Here is a 24,812-nt window from a genome sequence, read left to right on the forward strand (position 1 = left end):
GCCTTCCAATTCAGATTCGTTAAAGAGGTGTCTTGGAATGTTTTCGTACTATGCGAAATGGATACCTAAGTATTCATACAAAATTTGTCCACTGGTTGAAAATAAACAATTTCCCATGCCTCCTATAGTTATCAATTCCTTGGAAAAACTTAAGACGTTGCCGAATCGTCTGTAAAAGTTATTGTTGATGAATTTCCATTTACTATTGAAACCGATGCCTGAGAAAAGGCTATCGGAGGCACTCTCTTACAGGCTGAGAGGCCTTTAGCATTCTTTTCTCAATCGTTAAACCCATCTGAAATACAACTTCATATAGTTGAGAAAGAGGCTTATGCCATAGTCGAGTGCATCCGAAAATGGAGGGATCTCCTTGCTGGGAAGCACTTTACTATTGTAACAAACCAGCAAGCCGTATCTTCTATGTTTAAACCTGCTAACCGAGGAAAAATTAAAAATGATAAAATTATACGGTAGAAAATGGAACTTTTCCCGTTATCATACAACATAAAACACTGTCCCGGAAGTGAAAACATTGTCGCTGATGCATTATCGAGAGTATGTGGTGCTGCTGCTTCTTCCTTGGAGGAACTAAAGTTACTACACAATTCATTAATACATCCTGGAGTACAGCACTTTTGGCATTTTGTAAGATCATGAAATATGCCATATTCAATTGATGAAGTCTGGCGTGTGACATCTGAATGTACGACTTGTGCCAAAATAAAACCTCAATTCTTCGATTCTACTAATAATACACTAATCCGTTCTACTGCTCCCTTTCAGCGCCGCTCCATAGACTACATAGGACCTGTCCCTGTATCTTCGACGGGATATCGTTACATATTTACTGTCGTTGATGAATACAGTCGATTTCCTTTTGCTTTCCTTTGTCGCTATTGTTCTTCGCAAACCGCAATCCAGTGTCTGACAAATATTTTCTCCATATTCGGACTCCCCTCATTTATCCATTCGAATCGAGGAACTTTGTTTGTCGGAAATTTTTTTTAAAATTTTGACGTGACTTGGAATAGGATCCAGCAACACTACTGCATACAACCCAAGAGGTAATAGTCAATGCAAGTGCTACAATGGCATTATTTGGAACACTCTGTTATTAGCTCTGGAATATAGACGATTACCCCTTAGCACTTAGCAAGATGTTCTACAGAATGTTTTAAATGCTATTCGCTGCCTGCTGTGCACTACTACAAATGCAACTCCTCATGAACACATGTTCAACTTTGAAAGGCACTCTTTTACTGGTACTGCTTTATCTGTTTGGCTCTGTGACGCTGGGGAGGTATTATTAAAATGGTTTGGTAACAGGAGCAAATATGACCCGATTGTCGAGGAAGTGAACTCCTCAAAGCTAACCCTACACATGCAAAAATATAACATAATGATCGCTGGGAAGATTCAGTAGCGTTGAGACATCTAACTCGCTTTCCACGCTCTGATAGACTTCAAAATCCTCCTAAAAGTATTCAACCCGACATTGCAAAGGAAGACCCGACCCAGTTGACCGAAACAAGTCCTGTTAGTACTACACCTAATACAGAAAATGAATTTGACTATAATAGTCAGAACCCTGAGAACCAACTTTCCAAGAGGACCACCGGTCCTTCGAATAGTGAACTACCTCCATGCCGATCTAACAGAATTCGCAAACCAGTCCAGCGACTGGATTTATAAAACAAAAAAACTATTTACAATCTCTTTTACAAGTGGGGGAGATTGTTATATTTTCATTTAAATTGTTTTGTTCTTACTGTTTAAAATATTTTCATTTAAATTTTGTTCTTACTATTAAAAAAAAAAAAAAAATAGATATGCAAATTCAGTTTCTTGCCACGTGATTTTGCACACGTTCCTTTTTCTTTAAAAGACTGAGTTCTTTCTCTCTTGCTTTAATAGCTGTGAATTTTGTTCAATAAAGCCTTGGAAAGAGGTTTTGTTTTACGTCTTCATTTACTTACAACAGTACAAAGACCCATGCCAAATTGTTGGAAAAACGATTGAATCATTCTACTGCTCCAGAAAGTACCTGATTCCTGATAGAATCTTTAATCTATATAAGTCAGATACATCTTAAGATGAAGTACTTCTGCCAGATCTGGGGAGATGCTGTTGGAAGCACTTTTTCTATCCTTGATAAAGTACAAAATCAATTTTGCAATCTAGTGGACAATGATTTCTTCTATTCTCTAAATTTTTTTTAACCTTTCATTTTTTTTTTTAATATGCCTAACATCAAATTGAATTTCTATGAATAGTTTCTTTCCATTTAACTCTCCATCTATGGTACACATAACTATGGGACTACTTCCTTGCAATGTGATCTTCAAATCTGATGTCAGCAAATATTGGTCATAAACCATCCTCCTATGTAATGAAATTATGTTCATTCCATTTATTGTTTTCAATTTTCTCATAATATTCACCATTGAATTATCATTGCATATCATTAATTCATGTCCTTGGGTGGCTTTTGACTGATTTGTCACCATCTTTCTCCCTAGTTTGTTAAATCATGGCTTTAGCAGTGATTTTGCAAGAGGCACACTCATGCTTTATCTCCTGTAAAGTATTGTAGGTTTTTTTGACTTAAAAAGGTTGCTCTTGCTAGTATATCTGGGACAATATTTAATGATTTAACTGAATGATACTTGTTCAGATCACCTTTAATTTTATTACTTTTAAATTTTCGTTTACCTTCTGTTGTCTAGCATATCACTTTATGTTTATGTCTAAGCAAAACAAAATGGTATCTTGCTCAGGAATGATTACATTTTTAAACTGCTTCAATGATAGTAATGAGTTCTTTTCCAACAGGTAATTAAACTTGTTGCACAGTTGAGTACTCCACATAAAAGTAACTTTAGTACAGCTGCAATTTCCATATCCGAAGCATCTGTGACTCTGTCACTATTGACTTAAAAATGCCTATCAAGTTCTTATATGGAATGGAGAAATTTCCTACAGATCATTTGAATTTGGTGGTGGATTGTATCTTTACTTGGTAACTCTTTGGAATTACCAATAAAATGATTTGCTTCAAGTGAATTATGGATATAGTCTTTCAAGGGAAGCAACTGGCTAGAAATTGTAAATTGTTTACAATTTTGGACTGTGATACTAACTTTAATTTTTTCATTGAAGCTGGAAAAATATTTAAATAAGATGTACTCTTTAACAAAAAGGCAAAATATTCTTGATTGTGTGTTAAAGAGAAATATTTTCAGAACCTGAAGACAAGTTTCCCATTATTATACCTTATAAAGACTCATACAAGGAGTATTTATGAAATTTCATTTGTGTGTGTGGATTTTAAAACATACCAGATTACCTTTGACATGCTGAGTCAGTATTTGTTAAATATATTAAATATATAATTTCTTAATTTTTATACAAGTTGATAAAGCATCAGCAATTGCTGCTGCTGTTGTTGACATGAAAATCATGGCTCAGAATTGTATAGTCTGCATGAAGTCCTCCATGACCGTAGCTGTTGGTTATAGCTGTAAGATTGCAGGTTTTACCCCTGACATTCAGAGCAACAGGGCTCAGTGGTTGCACACTAAGTCAGGAAAGTTTTTTTCTCAGAAACACAAAGGCATAGTTGTTGCATATGTGCAGGAGAAATGTTATCCTCATTTCAAGGATTTATGTTTCTGTGTCTGACACGTCTTTGTTTGCCACATGTAAAGGCAATCATACAATAATGGATCCTGATGCTGACTTCTGGATTTTCACTAGTCATGTTAACTGGGTATCTCCAACATTAAAACATTGCCATCACTGCAACAACGGTGGGGAAAAGCTGGACTTCAGAGAGAGGAGTTTCTTTCAAATAAACATACAGCTTTTGGCAATTACCATTCATCATTTATGACATTGTTCATGTTGAAGTAAATATATAAAAATAAATGAAAAAAGTCTATATTCCAAATTCTAAGATATTATTTATCTTATCGTTCATTTCTTTCATCATGTTAAAATGTTCAATTATTGACAGCATCTTTATCATAGTACAGAAGCAATCATATAATCGTCAATTTTTTATATTTTTCTTCCCTGACTCGTCAGAACAATAAGAACTCATTAATTTTAAAAGAAAATAAAAAGAATATAAGCATGATTACATAAATCCAAAAAGATCAGAAGAGTAGTTGCAAAGGAACTGACAATGCGGAAGATTTATGCAAAGTTTGTCCAAAGGGTGCTCAGAAGATCAGAAAGAAAGATGTCATAACAGCAGGGAAATGGTTGAGCTGATCAATTCAGATCTTGATGCTCTGATAACCTGTGATGACAACTGGATCTACTGCTATGACCCAGAGACCAAGAGAGTTTCCAGTAGAAGCATGCTGACGCTCCCAGACCCAAGAAGGCCAGACAGAGCAAATCCACTCAGAAACATGATCAGTGTTTTGACAGCACTGACATGATCTGGGTTCCCACTGGACAGACAGTCAACAAGGAATACTATGTTGAGGCCTTAAGGGAGTTCAGGAAGAGATTCTGTTGGAATAGGCCAGCACTCTTAAATCTGGTCAGTGACATTTCCACCAGGATAATGCATCAGTCCACAACTCCATTTTTGTTACAGACTATTTGACCAAGAAGGGCATCAAGACAGTTCCTCACCTTCTCTCTAGTCCAGAACTTGCTCCCTGTGAAAACTTTAGAGAGTGTTATGGAGCATTTGAGAGGAAAGAGGCTGTGATGAGGGTCACTGACACATTCACTAAAGAGGACTTCTATGGGGTTTTCCAGAAGTTGTTGGAATGGTACAACAACTGCATTGCAGCCAGAGGAGATTATTTTGAAAAGGACTAGAGTTTCATGTGTGTACTATCAATAAAAGTGCTATTACGAAAAAAGTCTGGAAATTTATTGAAGTCATTTCGTACATCACATCCAGCGAATTATAAGATTAATTCATTACTGGGTACAGTTTCATTCAACATGAACCCATTTTAAGTTTGTTAATTTATTGTAATTATTTTAAAATGCTATAATTTTGAATGTTTTTCACATTGAATTAACGAAACCTTAACCTGTAGTTTGGGAGTAACGCAAAAAAAAAAAAAAAAGATTGAATTAACCTAAGTTTTGTTGCTTGATATAATATCAGTTTGTAATTTGAACTTCAAAACATAAGCCATACCCTTATTCCTTTTTCTATGCTCTTATTTAGTTTCATTCATGGCTTCAATGAATAAAGAGTTATATAAAATGCAAACATTGTATGTTGTTGATAACAGATAAGGTCAAGTTTCTGAAAAACCTTTTCGCTGTTTGCAAAGCATTGTTTTTTCAACAGTGTATAATATAAAGAAGCAGAAAGAAAATATTTTTAGATATTTCTAATAGTAACTCAAAGAAATGGATGTGATCAATCAGGGCTGTGGGATCAAAACCGATTGACTCTTAATAATAAAAAAAATCCAATAAAAATCAATACTTACAATGACACGAAAATTTTGATATTTAAAAAAATTTATTTTTGACATTCGGTAATAGTCAAGTTTCATAGTTAAAATTTTGTTCTGGTTGCTACTTAGATATGGGAAGACAGTAACAATGCAGAAAATGTCCCTTCAGATTATCTTCTTAGATAATGTGAAGTCATGGTGAAACTCCTGAACTATTTTTAGTATAATTCATACTGTTTTTTTGGTTTAAAAAAAAAAAAAAAAAAGTATTTGTAAAAAATTAAAAAAAAGATTAAATTTCCAATTTGTGAAAAGAAAAATGTTATTTCTGCAGTTTATAGATCACGCTGAAATAATATTATTTAGAAAGCCATTCTTAACATGAAGGGTGTTTATGTACTTTTACCTAACAATGAACTAAAAATTGTCTTAAAGACATTTGATTTTCTTCTGTGAATTATAATGCGAAGCAACAATTGAAACTGAATTTCAGCAATGGAACTTTAACATAACTGCACATTATTTTAACATTTTCTTTATCAAAGAAATTGAACTCTGAAGATTTTGTTGATTAAGAGTGAATAAAAATTGTTACTTTCAAAGTCATGAAATTGTTCCATTTTAACCAGATTTCTTAGGCCAAAATAATTCAGAATTTCTGCAGTGGTCCAATTTTGAAGTGTGAAGATCACCCCTTATTCTGACCTGGAATGGTACTTGTCAGGGTCATATGATTAAATGAAAAATATTGTCTGGAGACTATTTTTCCCTTTACTTTACGCCAGCCTAAGAGTTGTTCCAGGCAAAGTTTGGTTGTAGCACATCCAGCTAACTTTGTTTTGACTATCCTCTCTATTTTTTTCCCCATGAACCTACATCTTGAATTTCATTTTCAAAGCAGTATTGTCGTTTGCGCGCAGTACATATCCATGCCAGTGCCTTCTCACTTCCTTCAAGCATGGTTTTTCTTTTTTATGCAATACCCTGAACAAGGAACATTGCCACTAAGACATAAAGAGCTCCTATAAATTAGAGGCCATATTTATAGGAGCATTCTAATTGGGGAATTGTACAACGAGATGTTTGTTTACATTGCATTTAAATTTTTGCATGTTGGTACAGTCAGAAAGAAGAAGCAGGGAGGGAATTCCAAAAGCTATCATAAGTTTTCATTTACATATATATATATAGATGTCAGATTTTCATTGACTTTATTGATGTTTAATGACAATGATTTAAACCCTTTCAACTTAAGTCTTTTCCTGAATCAAAATCATGTCATAGATTTTGATCAAAATTAAGATAATTATTTTAGATATATAGTTTAGTGTCATATCTTTTATTTTAATTTTTTGTAACGAGCCATAAAATTTGGACAAAATTATTCTTTTTTGAGCAATTTTACCTGTTTTGGGATGAGTACTTGTTTTCTGTTTTGCATTAAAACAACGGGCTATTGTGAATTAGAGGGTCATACCTACAGAGGCATCCTAAGTGGGTAATTGTGCATGGAGATGTTTGTTCCCATTACATTTAATTTTATACATGTTAGGGAAAAAGGAAGCAATGAGAGAATTCCGAAAGTTAGCATTTCGAACTAAGTAAAATCTTTTTGCATTTGGGGGCCTCAACAATGAAGGGGTGAGTTTAGTTCATTGTCAAAATGTTCAGAGGTGTTTGTGTTGAGGGGGACACAGTCAACAAAGCAAGTTCACGGGAAAGTATCCCATTGAAGTACTTGAAAAACATGACAAGGAATGCAAGATTGCGGTAAGACAGGAGTTGAAACTTGGTAGGCGGTGTGGAAATTATTAAATTACATTCTTTTTTAGATTTTAAGAGGGAAAGACTAGTGGTTGGTGCATCAACCCAGATGTGACAACAATACTCCAAGCATGGGTAAATGGTGTTTCTATTTTTTTTTACATTTTTTTTTATAGGTATAAAATACTGGTAGGTGTGATAAGTATTCTAGCCCAGTAAAGGGAGCTCACCTTCTTTGCAGCAGACTTGGCAGTATCTTCTATAGCAGTTTGTATAACATCTATGGTCAGATACTTTGTTTTGAGTATGTATATCAATGAGATTGGCAATTCACTCTTGTTTCATCACTATGAACTCCCAATTACATGGCACACATTTTGTGTTTAGCTCTCTGCTCATGATAACTTATATCTGTCACATTTCCAATTTTGGCATCAACAATAAATTTTTGGAAATGTTTATTGCTTGCTCGAGTGTCATCTCAGAGTTCCTGGATCTAACTGAAGTGTGCTTGGTTGACTTGTTTTTCTGATTAAAAGAAGCTACATTGGCCTTTTAACAAAGTTTTTTTTTTTTTGCAAATCATGTGAATTTTATTGATGTTTATGGTGTTCTGCATTTAATTTTGAGCTTACTCTTTAAAACCTATTAATAATGAATTCTAAAATACTTTTGGTTACATGTAGAATTTTACTTTAAAGACTTAGTTCAAACATGTGACCTCTTCTCAAATGCACTTATATGTTAGGCTTTGTTCAAAATTGAACTGTTCCTTCTTTAATAAAAATTGAACTGTTCCTTCTTTAATCAGATTTTTTGATTATTGATTTTCGATACTTATAAGAAGAATGCCAATACAAAACCTATGTAACAACACTGCTAGACACATAAAGTATACTTGTGTGAAATTTCATAAAAATTGGCCTAGCCATTTTAGAGTTCATAGAGAACTCTCTCTCTCTCACACACACACAAAATGCCTTCTATACACAAGTATATAGACATATATATTATTGGTTTGTAGAAGTGAAAATTGTAGAATTAAAAGTTTACTTATGCTACCAATTGTTTTCTTGACTGAAAACATAAAATTAGCATATCTATTTTTGGGGTTGACTTTTGTAACCAAATTATTGCAAATTATCTATTTTAAGGCAGACATTTTGACATCCAAAATAACGTCTGTGTGAGTGTCTGTGCTGAAACCCACATTGATTTTCAGATTCTACATATTGAGGATTAAAAAAAATTGTATAGTTTTGAAAATCTCCATTTTACATCAGACTATCTTTTTTGAGCGTAAGTGAACCAGATAATTTGCTTCTTTTTGTTCATAATTGGAAATATCTCTTCCTTAAACAGAACATTTGACAACGAACAATCAAGAAGCCCCTTGATATGTACCTACTTTGCCGATTGCTGGAGAAAGTCTGCCTGCTGCCAAGGGAATAATAGGTTGTAAGACAAACCTGTTACTGAAGTGGCCATTCTTTATTCTTGTCTTATCCTTCATCTACGTTTTTATGATGATTTTTGTCTCTGATTGATTCAGAATTTCTTTCTTTTTTTTATCATGTTTTGTCATCCATGATCCTGTGTTAAATGTTAACCGGCCACTCCAGTGTTCAGCCTTATCTATTCATTCAGTATGGTATTGGATGGACAATATTAGTTGGGAATATACAGCATTTATTCATTTGCATTAGTTTTTACTTATGTTTTTGTGTTATTCCAAGTGTAGGTGTTCATGTGTCTCAAGTTACAATGAAAAATGTTCTCTGATACTTTGCTTTATAATTCATGAAAGTATGCGGTTAATTGTTGTGACTAATTAAAGCCCCCTTTTTTAAGCTGTGATATTTTACTGCTAACATTATTGATTGGCTAAAACAAATGAGCATATCTTATATTTTAAATACATTTTTATCCATTTTGTATCTAAAACATTTATTTTTTATGTAAATGCAAGTTAAAAAAAAAAAATTGTAGCTACGTATTTTAAAAATGCAAATATCTTTATTACAAAATGTTCATATGAAGAAATGAGACTCCTTTATACCTTTTAAAAATACAGTATAGAAAATTATTTATATCTTGTAGCATACTATAGAAATTACCATTTTAGTGGAAGGAAAAGTATGTTACATTATTTGGGTGAGAAAGAAATATTTTAAATTTTAATTATGCATGTCATTGGCTATCATATAGTCAGAAGACAAAATTGTTAGAAAAAAAAAAAAAATAAGGGTTTTAACACACTCCTCTATGGCAGTAAAGAAAAATGTATCCACTTTAACATTACACTACCCAGCCAAAATATTATCGTTCAAAAAAAATGAATTTAAATGAATTATATTCATACCACTAACATAATGGGGAAAACTAGCAAAAAATAGCTAAAGCAATTTCAGACAGATTGCTATTTGAAAATCTGATTGATTTAATTTTTAGAGTAGATTAGAAAGATTTACATAATTTTAACTAATAATTTTATTTTTCTTGAATTTGGAACAACCTTTTTAAGGTTTACATCAGTAATTTATTTTTAAATTATATTTTTGATTGTTTTATTCAGAAAGTGTTTTCATATTTTCAACTTGCTTTATTTCTGATTATGTATGCTCTTAATTTTGCCATTGTCATAGTCTGCACTAGTAATGTGTATGTTTATTATGGTAACTAACTCACCTTGGAGCAAGGAAGTAGGAAGAAATCAGTAAAAAGAGAAGAGCCAAGGAAAGTTTTGATATTTTTAGTAAAATATGCAAACTCATTATTAGTAATTAAAAAAATAATTGAAAAGAATTATCAATATTTTTAAATACGACTAAAGACTTAAAAAAAAATATAGTTGACATTTATTTTACATAAAATTAACTAAAAGAAATTCAAATTCCATTATAACGAATAAATAATTCAACATTAACAAAATAAATCGAAGAATAAATTCCAAAATTATAACTTCAAAAATTTCTTATGTTACCACTTTCAGTTTTTGACAAAAATTTATTTTGGAAAAAAATTAAGTGGTGCATCAATTTCAAATTTACACAAGTGCAACTTGTATTATTTTATTAATGTATAAGAAGATTAAATGATTTTTCTATAAGTTTAGATATGTTGTACATCGCAAATGTAATTATATATAAGTAGTTATGCTTCGATTCTCTTAGATCAAATAAGAATGCAACAAATGTTAACATGGCCAAATGAAATCTTGTAAGATTTTTACTTTCAAATTAATATTTCCTTTGATCTAATTTTTTAAATCAATTTCAAAAGTCATTTCTATTTTTATAAAGTTAGGTATATATCTTTATATATGTATGTACAGGATTCACTCCTAAACAAATTAACTGATCATTATAAATTTTGGAACACAGGAGCTAGAATCAAAATCGTGTAATGTATTTTGATTAAAATTGGAATAAGGATTTTAAACAGGAGTTTTAGTAGTATTATATTTTGATTTTAATCTTCCTAGTGGGGCAATAAAGTGTTCAGTTTGGGTAATTTGGCCCATCTTGAGATTGGTATTCTAGTGTATAAATATTCAGATAAATGTGATAAAGTTGTACCATTTATCACACCAACAGTAAAATTTAATCACCAAATTTATATTCACAATAGCTTTCTAATATACTGATTATGTCTATACAATCACTGTCATAAGGCTTGCCTTGCAAAAGAACATCTAACTAACTATTCACTTTTATCATTTGCTAATTCAATGGTCATTTTCATTTTAATATCAAGCCTAGTTCTGGTTTACAAATGTTTTTTTTATTTTAATTTTTATTTTGGTTTGCGGACCTTAGTTTCCTCAATTTTCCCAGGCAATACTGGCAGGGGTCTCATTAGTTATTGATGAAGTACTGCTCATCGGCACTAGTCATGTTTATGCATATTAGACAATTATAATATCATGTTGCATAGAAATCATTGCATGCATTTATACTTCTTTCACATGACTTATCAAGAGAACATTTTTCATTTTAAAATGCCTTTTCATTAGAACATCATGTCTGCATGGATTTTTGTGAGTTTGTAGAAATAGCTATTTATGTTTCGTTAGCTAGCCTAATGTTTATTATGGTTGCTTTCTCAGAAATGCTTGTGTGAATGTGTTTCATTTCATTAGCCATTTTGTGAAATATGGCTTGCCTTATGCTTGGCATTCTATTCATTCCTCCATTGTATTCTAATTTAATGAATGTACCTTTTTAAAGTAGATTTTGTTTCAGTTTCCCACTATCATTCATTTTCACATAATTTGATCATGTTGTGTCCATTCATCAAGTTTATTTCATATTAGCTTAATACATCATTTGTCCAATTACATTGTAACATAAAAGAAAACATCAACAGCTCCGCACTGGTGCAAATGGGTTGATGAAAAGTTAAAGACCTGGGTAGCAATGAATCAGAAAATAGGCAGGAATTTTCAAATTCTGATACCCTGAAAAGTTATTTTTCCAATTCCGATACCCTGAAAAGTTCTTATTTTTCCAATTCCCGGTTCTGATTAATCGTCCTAACACTATATATATATATATATATATATATATATATATATATATATATATATATATATATAGTCACATGATTCCAAAATTGGATCATGAATGTTAAAAAAATTTAATTAAAATATTTTTCCCATGTGGAAAATGTTTATTTTGTTTTAACTTGTCGTCAATGTAGAAAAAGAAAGAAAAATGTAAAGAGAGGATACATTCCATGTGTGAAAACAAAAATGTAAAGAAAGAAAGAGAATCTATATGGCGAGAGACAGGGAATACAATAGGCGCCATGAAGAAGAAAGGAAAATGGGGACTGCTAAAAGAGCTGGCAGATGACAAGTAGAGAAAAAAGATCAGAGAATCTCTGCCTTGATCCAACGCTGTAGCAGACAGACAATAAGCTGAGGAATGAAAATGGCAAATTTTCTTCTTTTTTTTTTTTCTTTTTTTTTTTTTTTTATTATGAGACGAATGAAAAAAATATGAAATAAAGAAAAAAATAAAGAGAATAAGAAGAAATAGACAAAATATATTTTTGGGCCAGTGACAATATACCCTGGATGATAAAAGAAAACTGGATAACTTGTAAACACAAATAGTGTAACCAGAAGAAATATGAACTAATATTATCCCATATAAGAAAAAACTGAAAATAAAGAAAGGACCGAGTTTACCACACCCTTTCTTTTTCGCACATATTTCTCTCCTAATGCTTTGATTTGTGTTGATATATTCTTTGCTTGACATACATAGACAATTAGTATAAAATTTTTCATTTACATGTACATTTTTTTTCTTGTTCTTTCCCCTGTTTTCTAGTTAATTTTATTTTATTTATTTGATTAAGATTTTATTGATTTTCCATTTATCATCATTTTATTGTTTCCATGTGTTCAGTTGTCATGCACATTTCAGAAATGTCTTGTGAATAGGTGTCTCAAATTCCTTTCTGTTTACTTTTTTTTTACATTATATATATGTGTGTGTGTAACAAATATGTATGTGTGTGTGATTAGTTTTAGCTTCTTATAGAGTAAGAAGTTAACATATATCCATTCTTGATACTATGTTTAAGCAAACACACACACACACATACAAGAAAGATAGAGAGAGCATGTGGAGTGTGATTTAGCCTTGGAAGGCAATCACCTAGAGATGGTGTCTTGATAAAAGAACTGGTCCCTAGTACCTCACTGGGTTAGTGTCAAGAAGAGCATCAGTTCTATAAAAATATCTTGCTAAGGAAATAACTTTAAAAAAAAAAAAATGTTCTGTCACGTTACAGGTTATGTAGTTTGAGAGAAATACAGGGCGTTACTCAAAATTTGATATTTTAAAAGCCGTTATCTTGAAAACTACTATGTGTAGCTCAATAGAAGTTCAAGTTTCCAAGTTTATTCTTGGACCAATTTCACAAGTCCATCACCTGTGACATGGCACATGTTAAGGCAGTAGGTAATCTCTTGCCTAATAAAATGTCTCTGGTTAGATTATCCAGTGTAGAAGTAATTCTGTGTTTGAGTTCATTAATTCTAACACAAAATGAGGAAAGCAGTATCAACACAAGTCAACAGTCTAGGTCATTGTTGGGATGGCTTGTTTCCTGTCCACCGAGATATGGCTTTGGTCTTGTGTAGTTCCAGGAAGTCCACCCTCTCGGGATTTGCTGTCTCCTTTTGAGAAGGGTTTAGTTTATTGCTAATCTCTTGAGGCGCCTCTACCAAGGAATGTAACAGAGGTGTCCAGGTATTTTTTTTTGTGGGCTTGAGTGCTCTTGGTGTTGGCTCTTCAATCCCTCTTTCTGACATTTGTATCACATCATCCTGCAATGGGAGGGAGATAAATATTGGAGTTAGAGCATAAAAAAAATGAAACTTTTTTGTAGTATCTAGCATTTTATTATCAAGTTATACTCATTAATGACACGGGGGGGATTTTTACTTTATATATTAGATAAGAGGTTAAGAAACTGATTTTTAGTGCCAATGTATTAAGGTTTACCTCACATCAGACGGTGATCCTAAATCTCAAACTATTTTAAATATGGAAAAAAAAAAAAAAAAAAAAAAATTTAAAGAACTCATTATTGTAATATGAAAGCGATATATTCAAAGTTTTGAGAAATAAGAGTAAAAAAAAAAAAAATAATAATAAATACAAAATCGGTAAGTATCTCCCCTTCATTAACTTCATTATGATTCCACTTACCAAAACGAACCCTGTTTAAAAATGTTATTTAATTTTTATCTTTATAAAGTTGGGTCATCTATTGCAACTACAAATTCATATTCAAAATACAATAGCTTTTGAATATACTGATCGTGTGTATGTAATCAGTATCTTAAGACTAACAAATTTTCATATTGCTTGGCAAAATGACATTTCATTAATTCATTATTCATCTTTGTTTTCTATTCCCACTCATTACTCACATATCCCCAAACAAACAAGTCTGTGGGTATCCCACTCCCCAATAACTTTACAGTTTTTTTTTTGTAAGCAAAGAATATTAAAATTTTGGGTCAAGTCTTTTTAGTCCTATCTGGTCACCTCTTGGGGTTCCAAATCTTAGTGAAATGAACTGAGTTTATATGAAATGCATTTTAAAATAAATAAAAGTAAACAATGAGTGAGGCTTTGCCCTATTTAAAGTGAGTTTAACCCCTTAAAAATCCACACAGAAGGTTATAAACATTTAAGCTAGGTAAATTTCTCATCTGGGCTTTGTGAGTGATGAAATCAAAGATGCATAGCAATTTATCATTTCCTAAGGATGAAATATCTACACACTGACCCTAATGTAAAGATAGGCACTTAACAGGCCATCCTTGTAAGCAAATGCTGTATTCAGTATGGACATAATTTCAATACTACTGACTTTGTTTAGACACTTGTTTGTAGTATTCTCAACTTTTCTGTTGTACACAAGTTACATGTTTTGCTTCACTAAACAATTAAAGAACTTATAGTTCTGTCCTCCTTCCTATTGTGGTCATAACTGAAAAACAAGGCCATGCATTAAACTTGATCCTATGGATTAAACTAAGTTTTCTTTGTGAATATGGGCATTTGAATCATTGTATCAATAAGTAAAAACAAAATATGCATCTGTAGTTTATTTACACAGTATGCTTTAAGTAATAATGTTTTTATTAGATCGGTTTCTCATTCTATTCAAAAGTCTATCTCATTGGCAAATCGGTGTAACATAACAATATTTTAATAGTTCGCTGATATACTTTGTTTTCTACCTATCCACTAACTTTTTTAGTGATCTTTTGAGTGTTAATGAATTCAATAATAAATGTAGATTTGGCTAACATGATCGATTATGGTATAACAGAATTACTATTTGAGATTAAAAAAAAAGTTATTGATTCCTAGAGAAAGCAACATAATGAGTTCAATAAGTCTGTATGTGAAGTAATTAAAAAACACACACACACACACACACACACACACACACACACACACACACACACACACACACACACACACGGTGACCCCCCCAAAAAAGGGCCCCAACTCTAATTAGGCCCCGTTTCTTAGTGTTTTGTCTGAATGAAATGAAACTTTGGTCATAACTAGTTTATTATATTCAAAACATCACATCAAAACACTAGGGTCTTTGGCATTTTTTTTCCGTTAACTGTAAAATGCTTAGAAAAACAATTGAATGTCCTATTTTTTTTGGTCACCCTGTATATAAAAGAATCTTACAAAATATGTAATGGAAACAATTAGTTTTATAGATTTAATGATTTAAAAAAAAATGAATACCATTAACACTATCAAATATAGTTATGTATGTTCATTTGTTAACATCGGAGACTGAAGCTACTAGGAAAATTGTTTAAATATGGGCCATTAGACTATAGAGTAATGCCATAATCAAATTTGTTTTCTAAGGAATTAGTCTATTTGTATAGTATTGTTGTCGACTAATTATTTGTGTTTTTTAAAGCTATAATTGAACTATTTTGTCAGTTAAAATATTCTATAGATAGCATGAGTTTTTTGTAAAATAAAATTAGAAATAGTGCATACCAAGTTATGTATCTTATCAAATTTGGTGCCCGCTGCATATGAATGTGAAATAAGACTTGCCTTGAGAGAGTAAATTCTCTTCTTCCCTTTCTGTAAATTTGACTAATGAGCCTCAAAATATGCAACAACTTAAATATAAAATGGATATCTATTTTAAAAAATTTTTTTTTTTTTTTTTTAAAGCAAATTGCCCTTACTGACGAAACACACTTTTGCAGGTACAGAAAATCTGATCCTACTTTATATATAAGATTATAGTCTTTGGCACAGTGTCATGCAACTGTTCGACTGTAACTTGTAAAGTGTCATGTGCAGTTGTTTTAAGACATACGAATTGGTTGTTGTAGGAAGCCGAAGTTCTTTACTGGCTCTTTATGGGACTCGGCTCTAAGGCAGTTTGCACTCTCTCAACCATATCTGAAGTTTAGGAGCATCCTATACTGTTAGCTGGACACAAACCCATCCTCCATGAATTTAACATGTCATCTTAATATGAACCTATGTTCTGGTGTCTCTATTGGAAAATTTGTGTAAAATGTTAATTTATGCAAATTTAAGGATGCGAAATGCCTTTTTGGATTGAGTGAACATTATTACTGGATTTGAAAAGTATGGAAAAAAATCATTAGCATTACAACAAAACTTGATGAATATAGCTAAAAATAATACCCGTTTCATCTTTCTACCATTCATATTCTAGCAGATATAAAGACTTGAAACGTACCCAAAACTTCTGGAGAACCATGTATTTTCTATTTCAGTAGAAGAGAGATCAACAGGCTATACTGCGTGTGAGCCATCTTTCTTCGTCACTGCTAAGACTTGTAAAGACTACATATTTATTCAGTGTCCAGGCCTTTGCTCCATTTATCTGTTCTTGTATACAAATTCTAAACACACACGTTAATATTGCATCATATTTGAACATATTTTATCGTTTAGACATCTCAGGAAGCATTTCCAGTCTACCTAATTTTTAACTTTGATCCTAGGTAACATCAACCATAATAGTAATATTGTGTCTGTCTGTGAACCATAATTGTAATATTGTCTGTTTTGATATGTAAAGTGCCAAAATAAAAAAATGAGCAGTTGATGTGAAGTATTATATAAAGATAAAATACATATATAAGCCAAATTACAATGCAATATTATGAAAATAGACAAATATTTATTTGTTTAAAATTTATATTTCAAAGATGGACTCCATAAATAAATATTTGTTTATTTTCATACTATTGTGTTGTAATTTGACTTATAAACATATTTTATATGTATTTTATTTTAAAATTTAAACAATGCTTATATCGCAGAAAACACAACTCTGACTTGTATAAAAAATTGAGAATTGTTTGTAAATGTTTGATGTATAGAAACAATAATCGATCATTGCAATGAATATAATTTAGATTACTGTAATATTTAAAGAGAAATACATTTTATTGTGGTCGATTGTTTGCCATTTTGCTTTTTAATATTTTATTTAAAAAAAAAAATGTAACATTTCTCACAGAATAGGTACTTGTTTTTTTTTTTTTTTTAACGATCACATTATCAACTTTGAAGATGAGATTCATTAACATAAAAGAACCAACTTTCATGAAAACTTTTTGTAACGCTTAGTTAACTTTCATTATTTTTTCTTTTACACAAAAAAAAATCAAGGAATTATTTACTTAAAAAAATATGGAAGAAATTTATTTTTTAAAACATTTTTTAAAAACTTATTTGCAAAATTAAAATATTTTATTCAGTTATATATATATATATATATATATATATATATATAAATTTGTTTCTGTTTAGTATTTAATCATTAATGTCAAGTGAAAGAACGGTTCTTCTATTTTACCATTTACTTTTAGTCAGAAAACCTGAATTGCATTCAGTTATTCAGTTCTAATTGTTTTAAATATGACATTTTAAAATATAATTCATATTTATAGATACTGTAAGCAATCGTGAGAAGACCATTTATCAGCAACCTATTTTTGACTGTTTTTAAATCTTTTTTTTCTCAACAATAATTTATAGTCTTTGGTTCAGATTCACTTATAAAAACAACTATTCAGTTCTTATGACACACGTGAACAGTATGATACTTATAACATTATAAAAAGAATATAGAAATAATACTATGGACAGCGATGTAAAATTTTAGTCCCACATCATTTTTTGATATCTCAAACTTTTCCAAAAATTTGCTGGTGCTACCAGATCAGGTTGTCTGAAGATATTGGCTTCCTGAGACGAAATGCGCCTAACATTGATGCTTTTTGTTTTTGTACTTTTGACAAAACCAAAAACAACCCACCATTTCCCACTTTTCCTTCTTTCCATTTCCTCTTTTTCTTTCTCCCTCACTTCCTGACTAGTTTCTTAACTTAAAATGAACAAAACAATACTGTAACCCTTTTCCCTCTCCATTTGCAAAACTCATTCATGATATGTAGGGAAGGGAACAAAAACGTTAAAATTCATTATAAGACAACCAAACCAAACATTGCAAACTATCGATTGAAGCTACAAAGAGCTTGAAGAATGAAAACCTTCTACAAAATAACTGGATTCGGCATTAAATAACCCGAAAAGGGTTGATATGCTGTAAAACAAAACAACCAAACTCAACCAATCCAAAAATTTTGTTTAAAACAAAATGTTCCTGAAATTGCTTAAAATAATTTTAATATGAAAACAATGTGTATTTATTTCTAATTATATAGTGAACCGTCATATTCAAATGTTTAAGAAATGAAAAAAAGACCAGAACTATTAAAATTTTGTGGACAACAAAATAGTAATAGAAAAAAAAACTATTTTTATCTCTGGAGAATTTTTTCCAGAAAATTTGGATTTCAAGAAAAAAAAAAAGGTTACTTTGTTAATGGCTTGTATTCCTTAAAATAATTTCAAATATGAAAAACAATGTTTCTAAGAACAATTTTTTAAACAAAATTTAGTTTGAAGAACTCACCTGACGACATTCTGGCATAATTTTATTAAATGAAAAAAAATGTCACTTGCTTTTTCATAAAGCAATTCATCACCATCAATACCTGTTCATATTTTCCCATAATTGTTCTCTTGTGGATGTCTACTTGACCTGCTTTCAAATTTATGCACGTTGCTTTTTATATCAATTTTGCTCAATAGACTAAGCAGTTGGTTAGCAAATGTAGTTGAGGAAATATTTTTGATAGATCATTTGATTTATCAAAAAAAAAAAAAAAAAATGAATTGCATAGATTCCAACTTTATATTAATCTTTACAATCTAATTACATTCTTTTTGCAGACTATCAATCTTTAATAATGCAAATTGATTAAAAAAAGATGGTTCATTATATAACTTAAAAACAGGATAAAATAAAGATTTGCTAATAGAAACAAATTTACAAAACGGATTAATCTTATAACTTGTAAAATATATTAGTTATGTCATTTTATTTACTTATTAACATGGATTTTGTTTATTATAATTCATCTAAACTCCATATTCTATTGTTGAATTCTTATTTTGAAAGCAAGGATTCTTTCAGTTTATTACATACTTAGCTGTACCTACCCGGTGTTGGTCAAGAATTTTTTTTTTTTTTTTTTTTTAACAATGCCTTTTCTTGCTTTATACAAAATCATTTTTAAATATGGTTTTGAGAATTAAGTTATGGTATGATTTGGTCATGACATTTTTAATTGAACCAAATTGTTATAAATCTATAAGTAATTTTAAGGTAATGATGTTTTAATCAAAAAATTATTGTATATAAATAGCTTTGGAATTTTTCAATACATAAGGATTTACTAAAAAAATTTAAACCCATAAATGAATTTCTATTTTACAGATTAAATGCTTATTGGTTCCTTTCAGATTTTAAAGGTTCACAAAGGAATTCATTCCTTTCTTTTTTCAACTTTTAACAAAAGATTACAATCTTTAAAAAATATCAGAAATGCATTCAGGTGAATTTAATTTGCTAATTTTAAAAAAATTAGTTATATGGTATTGCATTTTTTATTTAAATAAATATTAAGTAAATAGTAACAAATAATTCAATGTGTAAGTCACATAGTTATATGAAAACAAACACGTTAAGTTTGATGGGAAGTGCACATATTATTGTAGAATTTCTGAATTTTTTATTTGTGGTATTTTAATCTAAAAAAACCTATAAGTTGACTTTTAATATGAATAAAGAAAAAAATATATACATAAGTTGAATTACAAATATAGAACTTTTTTCTTCCGACTAAAAATAAAAAAAAAATTTTGACCTCTTTAAAATAAAATCTGAATTTTTTTAAAACAATGTAAAATATTTGCTTTGTTTTTGTAAAAAAAGACTAATTGTCAATATCTTTCTTTTTTTTTTTTTTTCATACAAATAAACAATTGTCAGTAAATTTTAGTTTTATAGTCAGATTTTAAACTTAAATGCGACTCTGAATTACACTCTGCTTTGTTTGACATAGAAGATTAGTAAAGATGCACTAGCAAGGAAAAAGTTAATTTTAAAAATCCTATTTAAAAAAAAAATTATATTTAGAAATTAAATCGACCAGAATACATTTCTACTTCTTTGTAAACATGTCAGCTATTTTAATCTTTTGTTTATATATAAAAAAAAAAAAATTTCGTATTCTTCGAAATTTGAGGAATTTCAAAGCATTTAAACTGTCGAATGAATTAAAAATTATTTTTGATTTTACAATTTTTACCAAATTCTCAATGATTGAAATAATTTTATAAAGCTAAAGAAATTACTTTAATAAAATTAGTTTTATAACAATTTTGTTCACTTGATAATTTAATAACTAAACACTACTATGATAATTAAATTTATTTGTTTTTCAAAGTTCACTAATAATTTGATAAAAAGAGGAACTAACGCTATAGTTAAAAGAAAGGAAAGGGGGAGGAAAAACAAAACAAATTTAAGTTTCCTTGACAAAATATTTATCTGTAAACTAGTTTTTCAAATATCAGTGTTTAATCCCTGTGTGAAATATCTTAATAGTTTACAAAATATTTTTCATGATATAAAATTTTAAAAAATACTTTGTCATTTCTTTTCCATTAATTATCAAGGGTGTTGTGATTTTCAAATCGAACGTTTTTCTTTTAACAGTGCTTCTGATGTTCCGAAGAAATCGTGTATCCGTGAGAGTAGCCAAAGATTTAATTCTTCTACTGAAGGGGTTCAATCAACTTGCACAAATGAAGTGTCACCTTCAAAGGCAACAGCTTCAGCAGCAGTAACAATGTCAAGTTCTAATTCACCTCAACCATCTTCACCTCACCAAATCGAATCACAGACTCATAGGATGAGTACGCACACATCAGATGCAACCAAAGAAAACTTGACAAGCGATGAAAAGTCAGATTCTAAAATGTTAAAACTTGCAGCGAACAAAGAAAAGTTGTTCAGTTTACAAAAGCAAAAGGAAGCTACAAATACATCAACGAAGGTGAACTATTAAAGATTTATTGTTTTTATTTTTTTTTATCTGTATTTATTTTATTTATTTATTTATTTTTTTTTTAGAATTATTTTTCATGTTAAGATAATTGTAATTTGATATTTCTACTTTTCTATATTATTTAACTTTTAAATCGTATTTCTTAATTATTGTCAAATTCGAAATAAGTTTAAACTTTTACTGTGTGTGTTTCTAGTTTTAAAATCTAAAATGCTATATAAAATCACTAGCCTAATAAAATAAAAAGTTATTTTTCATTCCAGCAGATAAAGAAACAAATTTATTTACTTCAATAATAACAATCCTTTGTATATTAAGCTTTTTCCTTTTCCGCTTATGTGCACATCTAAATGTATGAAATCACAATAACAGATAAGTTGATATGTCTTAGCTGAAAAGAATACTTTTTTTTTTTTTTTTTTTAAGAAAATGAACACATTTTAACATGAAACCGACCAGAGGTTACAAAAAATACTGAAAAATCAAAGGTTTATTGTGATCTTAAACTGACCCAGAAAAATGTTTTTTTTTCCCCTTATAAATTTAACCTGCCACCTGGAAGAAATGTGTGGGTTTCGAGTAAATAAACATAAAATCAAGCATGTGTTGACAACTGTCTAAACTAATATACTGAACTATATTAGCTATCGTAAAACTTTTTTTTTTTTTTTTGTTGATTGCTAATTCTATCTATAGCAAAAATTAATATTGCTTATACACATAAAATGACACACACACACACACACATATATATATATATATATATATATATATATATATATATATATATATATATATATTCCAATAAAACCATATTGTTTCAAAAATAAAAGTATGAAACATGGCGTGGGGAAGAACTTATTTCAGAAAAACTATTATGTAGAAGTTTTGACTATCATTAAGTTTTTTGTTAACTTGAAGTGTAAAGTTATTTCCCTTGACATATATGATCTTGATAATGTGACAAGGAGAAAAAAGTAACCTTAAAAGTTAGTGTCCATAATGATGCTGGGTTAAACAGAGCTGAGAGGGGAAAAAAGGTAAAATACTAAGGTCTTGTGTATGACATGAAAACAAATTAAATCCTTAGGAAGATCTCCATCATACCAGTATAGGAGCAACCGGACTTATGAAAAAGAATTTCAAAAACTATCTGACAAATATTTCTGATGAACCAAATGTAAGAGAGATACATATAAATGCACTTAAAGGGATGATTAGAATCTTAAAAAGATTTCTCGGTTTGAATGTATCAGAAAATATGTATAGAACAAAATAAAAACGTTAAAAAAAAAAAAAAAAAATGTAAAATCAAATCAAAATTTTTATTTCTAAAATCCATTTTTGATTTTGTTAATTTGAAAACCTTTCTCAGTTATTATTTTAACGAAAATAATTTATTCCAGTATTTTGCATATAAAGGTCATTTGGTCTTAATTTTTTTTTTTTAAATTTAATTAATAGAATTCTAAATTTTATTCAATGTATATAATAAATTTCTGAATAGTTTGTGATATTGAAGTTTTATATATGTTGATTGATGCTAACTATTGCATAAACCTTAATTAATATGACAAGCTTAGTATTACTAAATGTGAGTTAACATTTATTTCCCTAAGGTTTTTTTTCTAAAGTACTTTAATAATACAAAATACAATCAAAATTATATATCATGGGATTGAGTTATATTAGAAAAGAGATTTTGTTCTAATTAGCTGTAATTGATAATTAACTAAAATTTCTTAATCACCTATGTATTTCTCTTGTTGCTCTTCACTCTGTTGACTCAACCACTCTAATATTTTTAAATGCCTCAAGAGAAAGATTCACTTTTTCTCAGCATCTTTATTTATTTGGATACCTATCTGTACATATGACAAACATCTAAGTCAGATTGAAAATTCTTTTCCATAAGAAAAATAAAGAATAAAATTTCTATATAATAATAGCCATTAACTCAAGGAACAGAAAGGATGCCAGAAAATGACAAAATGGACACATGACTCATTATACATGGATCAAATAACTTGCATAAGATACAAAAATAAAAACAGAAAAAAGTGCCTAGTCATGGCATAGATTGACTACAAAAAAAGCATACAATAGAATCTGACAAACATGGATAATTAAATGCTTAAGAATATATAAAAATTATCAATCTTATAAAAAAAAAAACAATGGAGGCTGAAACTGACAGCTGAAGGGTAACACTTGACTGAGATAAGAATACTGAGAGATATTTTTGCCTATTGTTTATCATGGCCATGATGCTACTTAACAACATACGAAGTGTAATGGTGGCTATAAGTTCAGACACAGAAGAAAGAATAAACTACCTTGTGTATATGAACAACCTGAAGCTATTAGAAAAAAAAAAAAAAAAAAAAGGAACTGGAAAAGCTGATAAACAATCAGCTTCTTTCACCAGAACATTTGAATAGAAAAGTGTACTACAAGAGGTGAAAAAGAAAAATAAGGCACCAGAAGACCTGTAACTACCCAACCAAAAGCAGATGTGGGAATTTTGTGAACACCATATCTGTGAGTTTGGAAAGTAGGCATTATCAAATCAACAGAAATAAAAAAAATACCTAAAGACAAAAAAAACCCTCTTAGAAACCAAATTTATATCTGGGAAATGTCCCTAGTAAGATATTCCGGACTATTCATAGGCTAGCTAAAAACCACTAGCATCTGATCCAAAAGTCTATGAAACTAATGACTGTGAACAATGCATTACACCCAGAAAATAATTCTGACCATTTCTATGTAAAATAGAAGAGAAAAAGGATTTATGAATCTAGAAGACTGTGCATGACACAAAAAATGATTTTAATTAATACATAACCCAGAACACAGATTGGTCATTGCAGAAAAGGCAACACAAAAAGTAACAGTACAGGAAGCATTCAAGCTGGTAACAATAAGATTGGAGAAACAGCTCTATGGATGGTCCATAAGATTGTATGAAAACACTTGGACATAGCTATGAAAAGGATACGCGAATAAAGACAATTGCTGCTAACAGCTGCAAAGAATGATCAGGAAAGCAGTAAATGTAGATTCTGTAAGCAAAGATATGAAATGGTAAACTATGTAAATGAATGCAGCAAACAAGCCCTAAAAGAATACAAAACAAAAATAGATGACTATATGGGAAAAGCAGTTATTGGGAATTATGCAAACATGTATACAAATGGTATAAACACAAACCAGAGAGAGTATTGGAAAAGAAAATCGCAAAATACTTTGAGACAGAGAGGTACAAACAACTCCATCAAAGCAAGGAGATCTAATGCAATAATAATCAATAGAAAGGCAAAAATTGCTGGATTATAGATTTTACTATCCAGTAGATCAGAGTTGAGACCAAAGGCGACAGAAAACAAAGCAAAAACATGGAACTGTCTCGAGAAATAAAACGAATATGGAATGTGAAGAAAATCACTATAATATTAATAATTGTAGGAACAATGACAAAACTTATATCAAGGGTAGCAGGAGAGATTGTATCTGATATCAGAAATTCCTAATATGATTGGGGATGCTCAATATTACAAATAGTG

The 24,812-nt window shown here is 30.0% G+C and overlaps 1 protein-coding gene and 1 long non-coding RNA gene across 3 annotated transcripts in view; one reads left to right on the forward strand and one right to left on the reverse strand.

Annotated features, from left to right (window-relative positions):
* Window positions 1–24,812, forward strand: part of LOC145286136 (uncharacterized) — a 539,596-nt gene that overhangs the window by 134,596 nt on the left and 380,188 nt on the right. Inside the window, exons 18-19 of one of the 2 annotated variants that reach the window (XM_080134856.1) lie at window positions 8,565–8,657; window positions 20,895–21,234. In XM_080134856.1, the coding sequence (XP_079990982.1) occupies window positions 8,565–8,657; window positions 20,895–21,234 (433 nt within the window). The remainder of the gene's footprint in view (window positions 1–8,564; window positions 8,658–20,894; window positions 21,235–24,812) is intronic. The other variant, XM_080134858.1, reaches the window with a different exon arrangement.
* On the reverse strand, window positions 13,165–18,882 carry LOC145286140 (uncharacterized). Its single transcript, XR_013869112.1, has 2 exons — window positions 18,744–18,882; window positions 13,165–13,545 (listed from the first exon to the last, which is right to left on the reverse strand). It is a non-coding gene; the product is annotated as an uncharacterized LOC145286140 (long non-coding RNA).

Source organism: Euprymna scolopes, chromosome 10 (genome assembly GCF_053919585.1).
Source record: "Euprymna scolopes isolate OS-2025 chromosome 10, ASM5391958v1, whole genome shotgun sequence".
In the NCBI taxonomy this organism is placed as follows: domain Eukaryota; kingdom Metazoa; phylum Mollusca; class Cephalopoda; order Sepiida; family Sepiolidae; genus Euprymna; species Euprymna scolopes.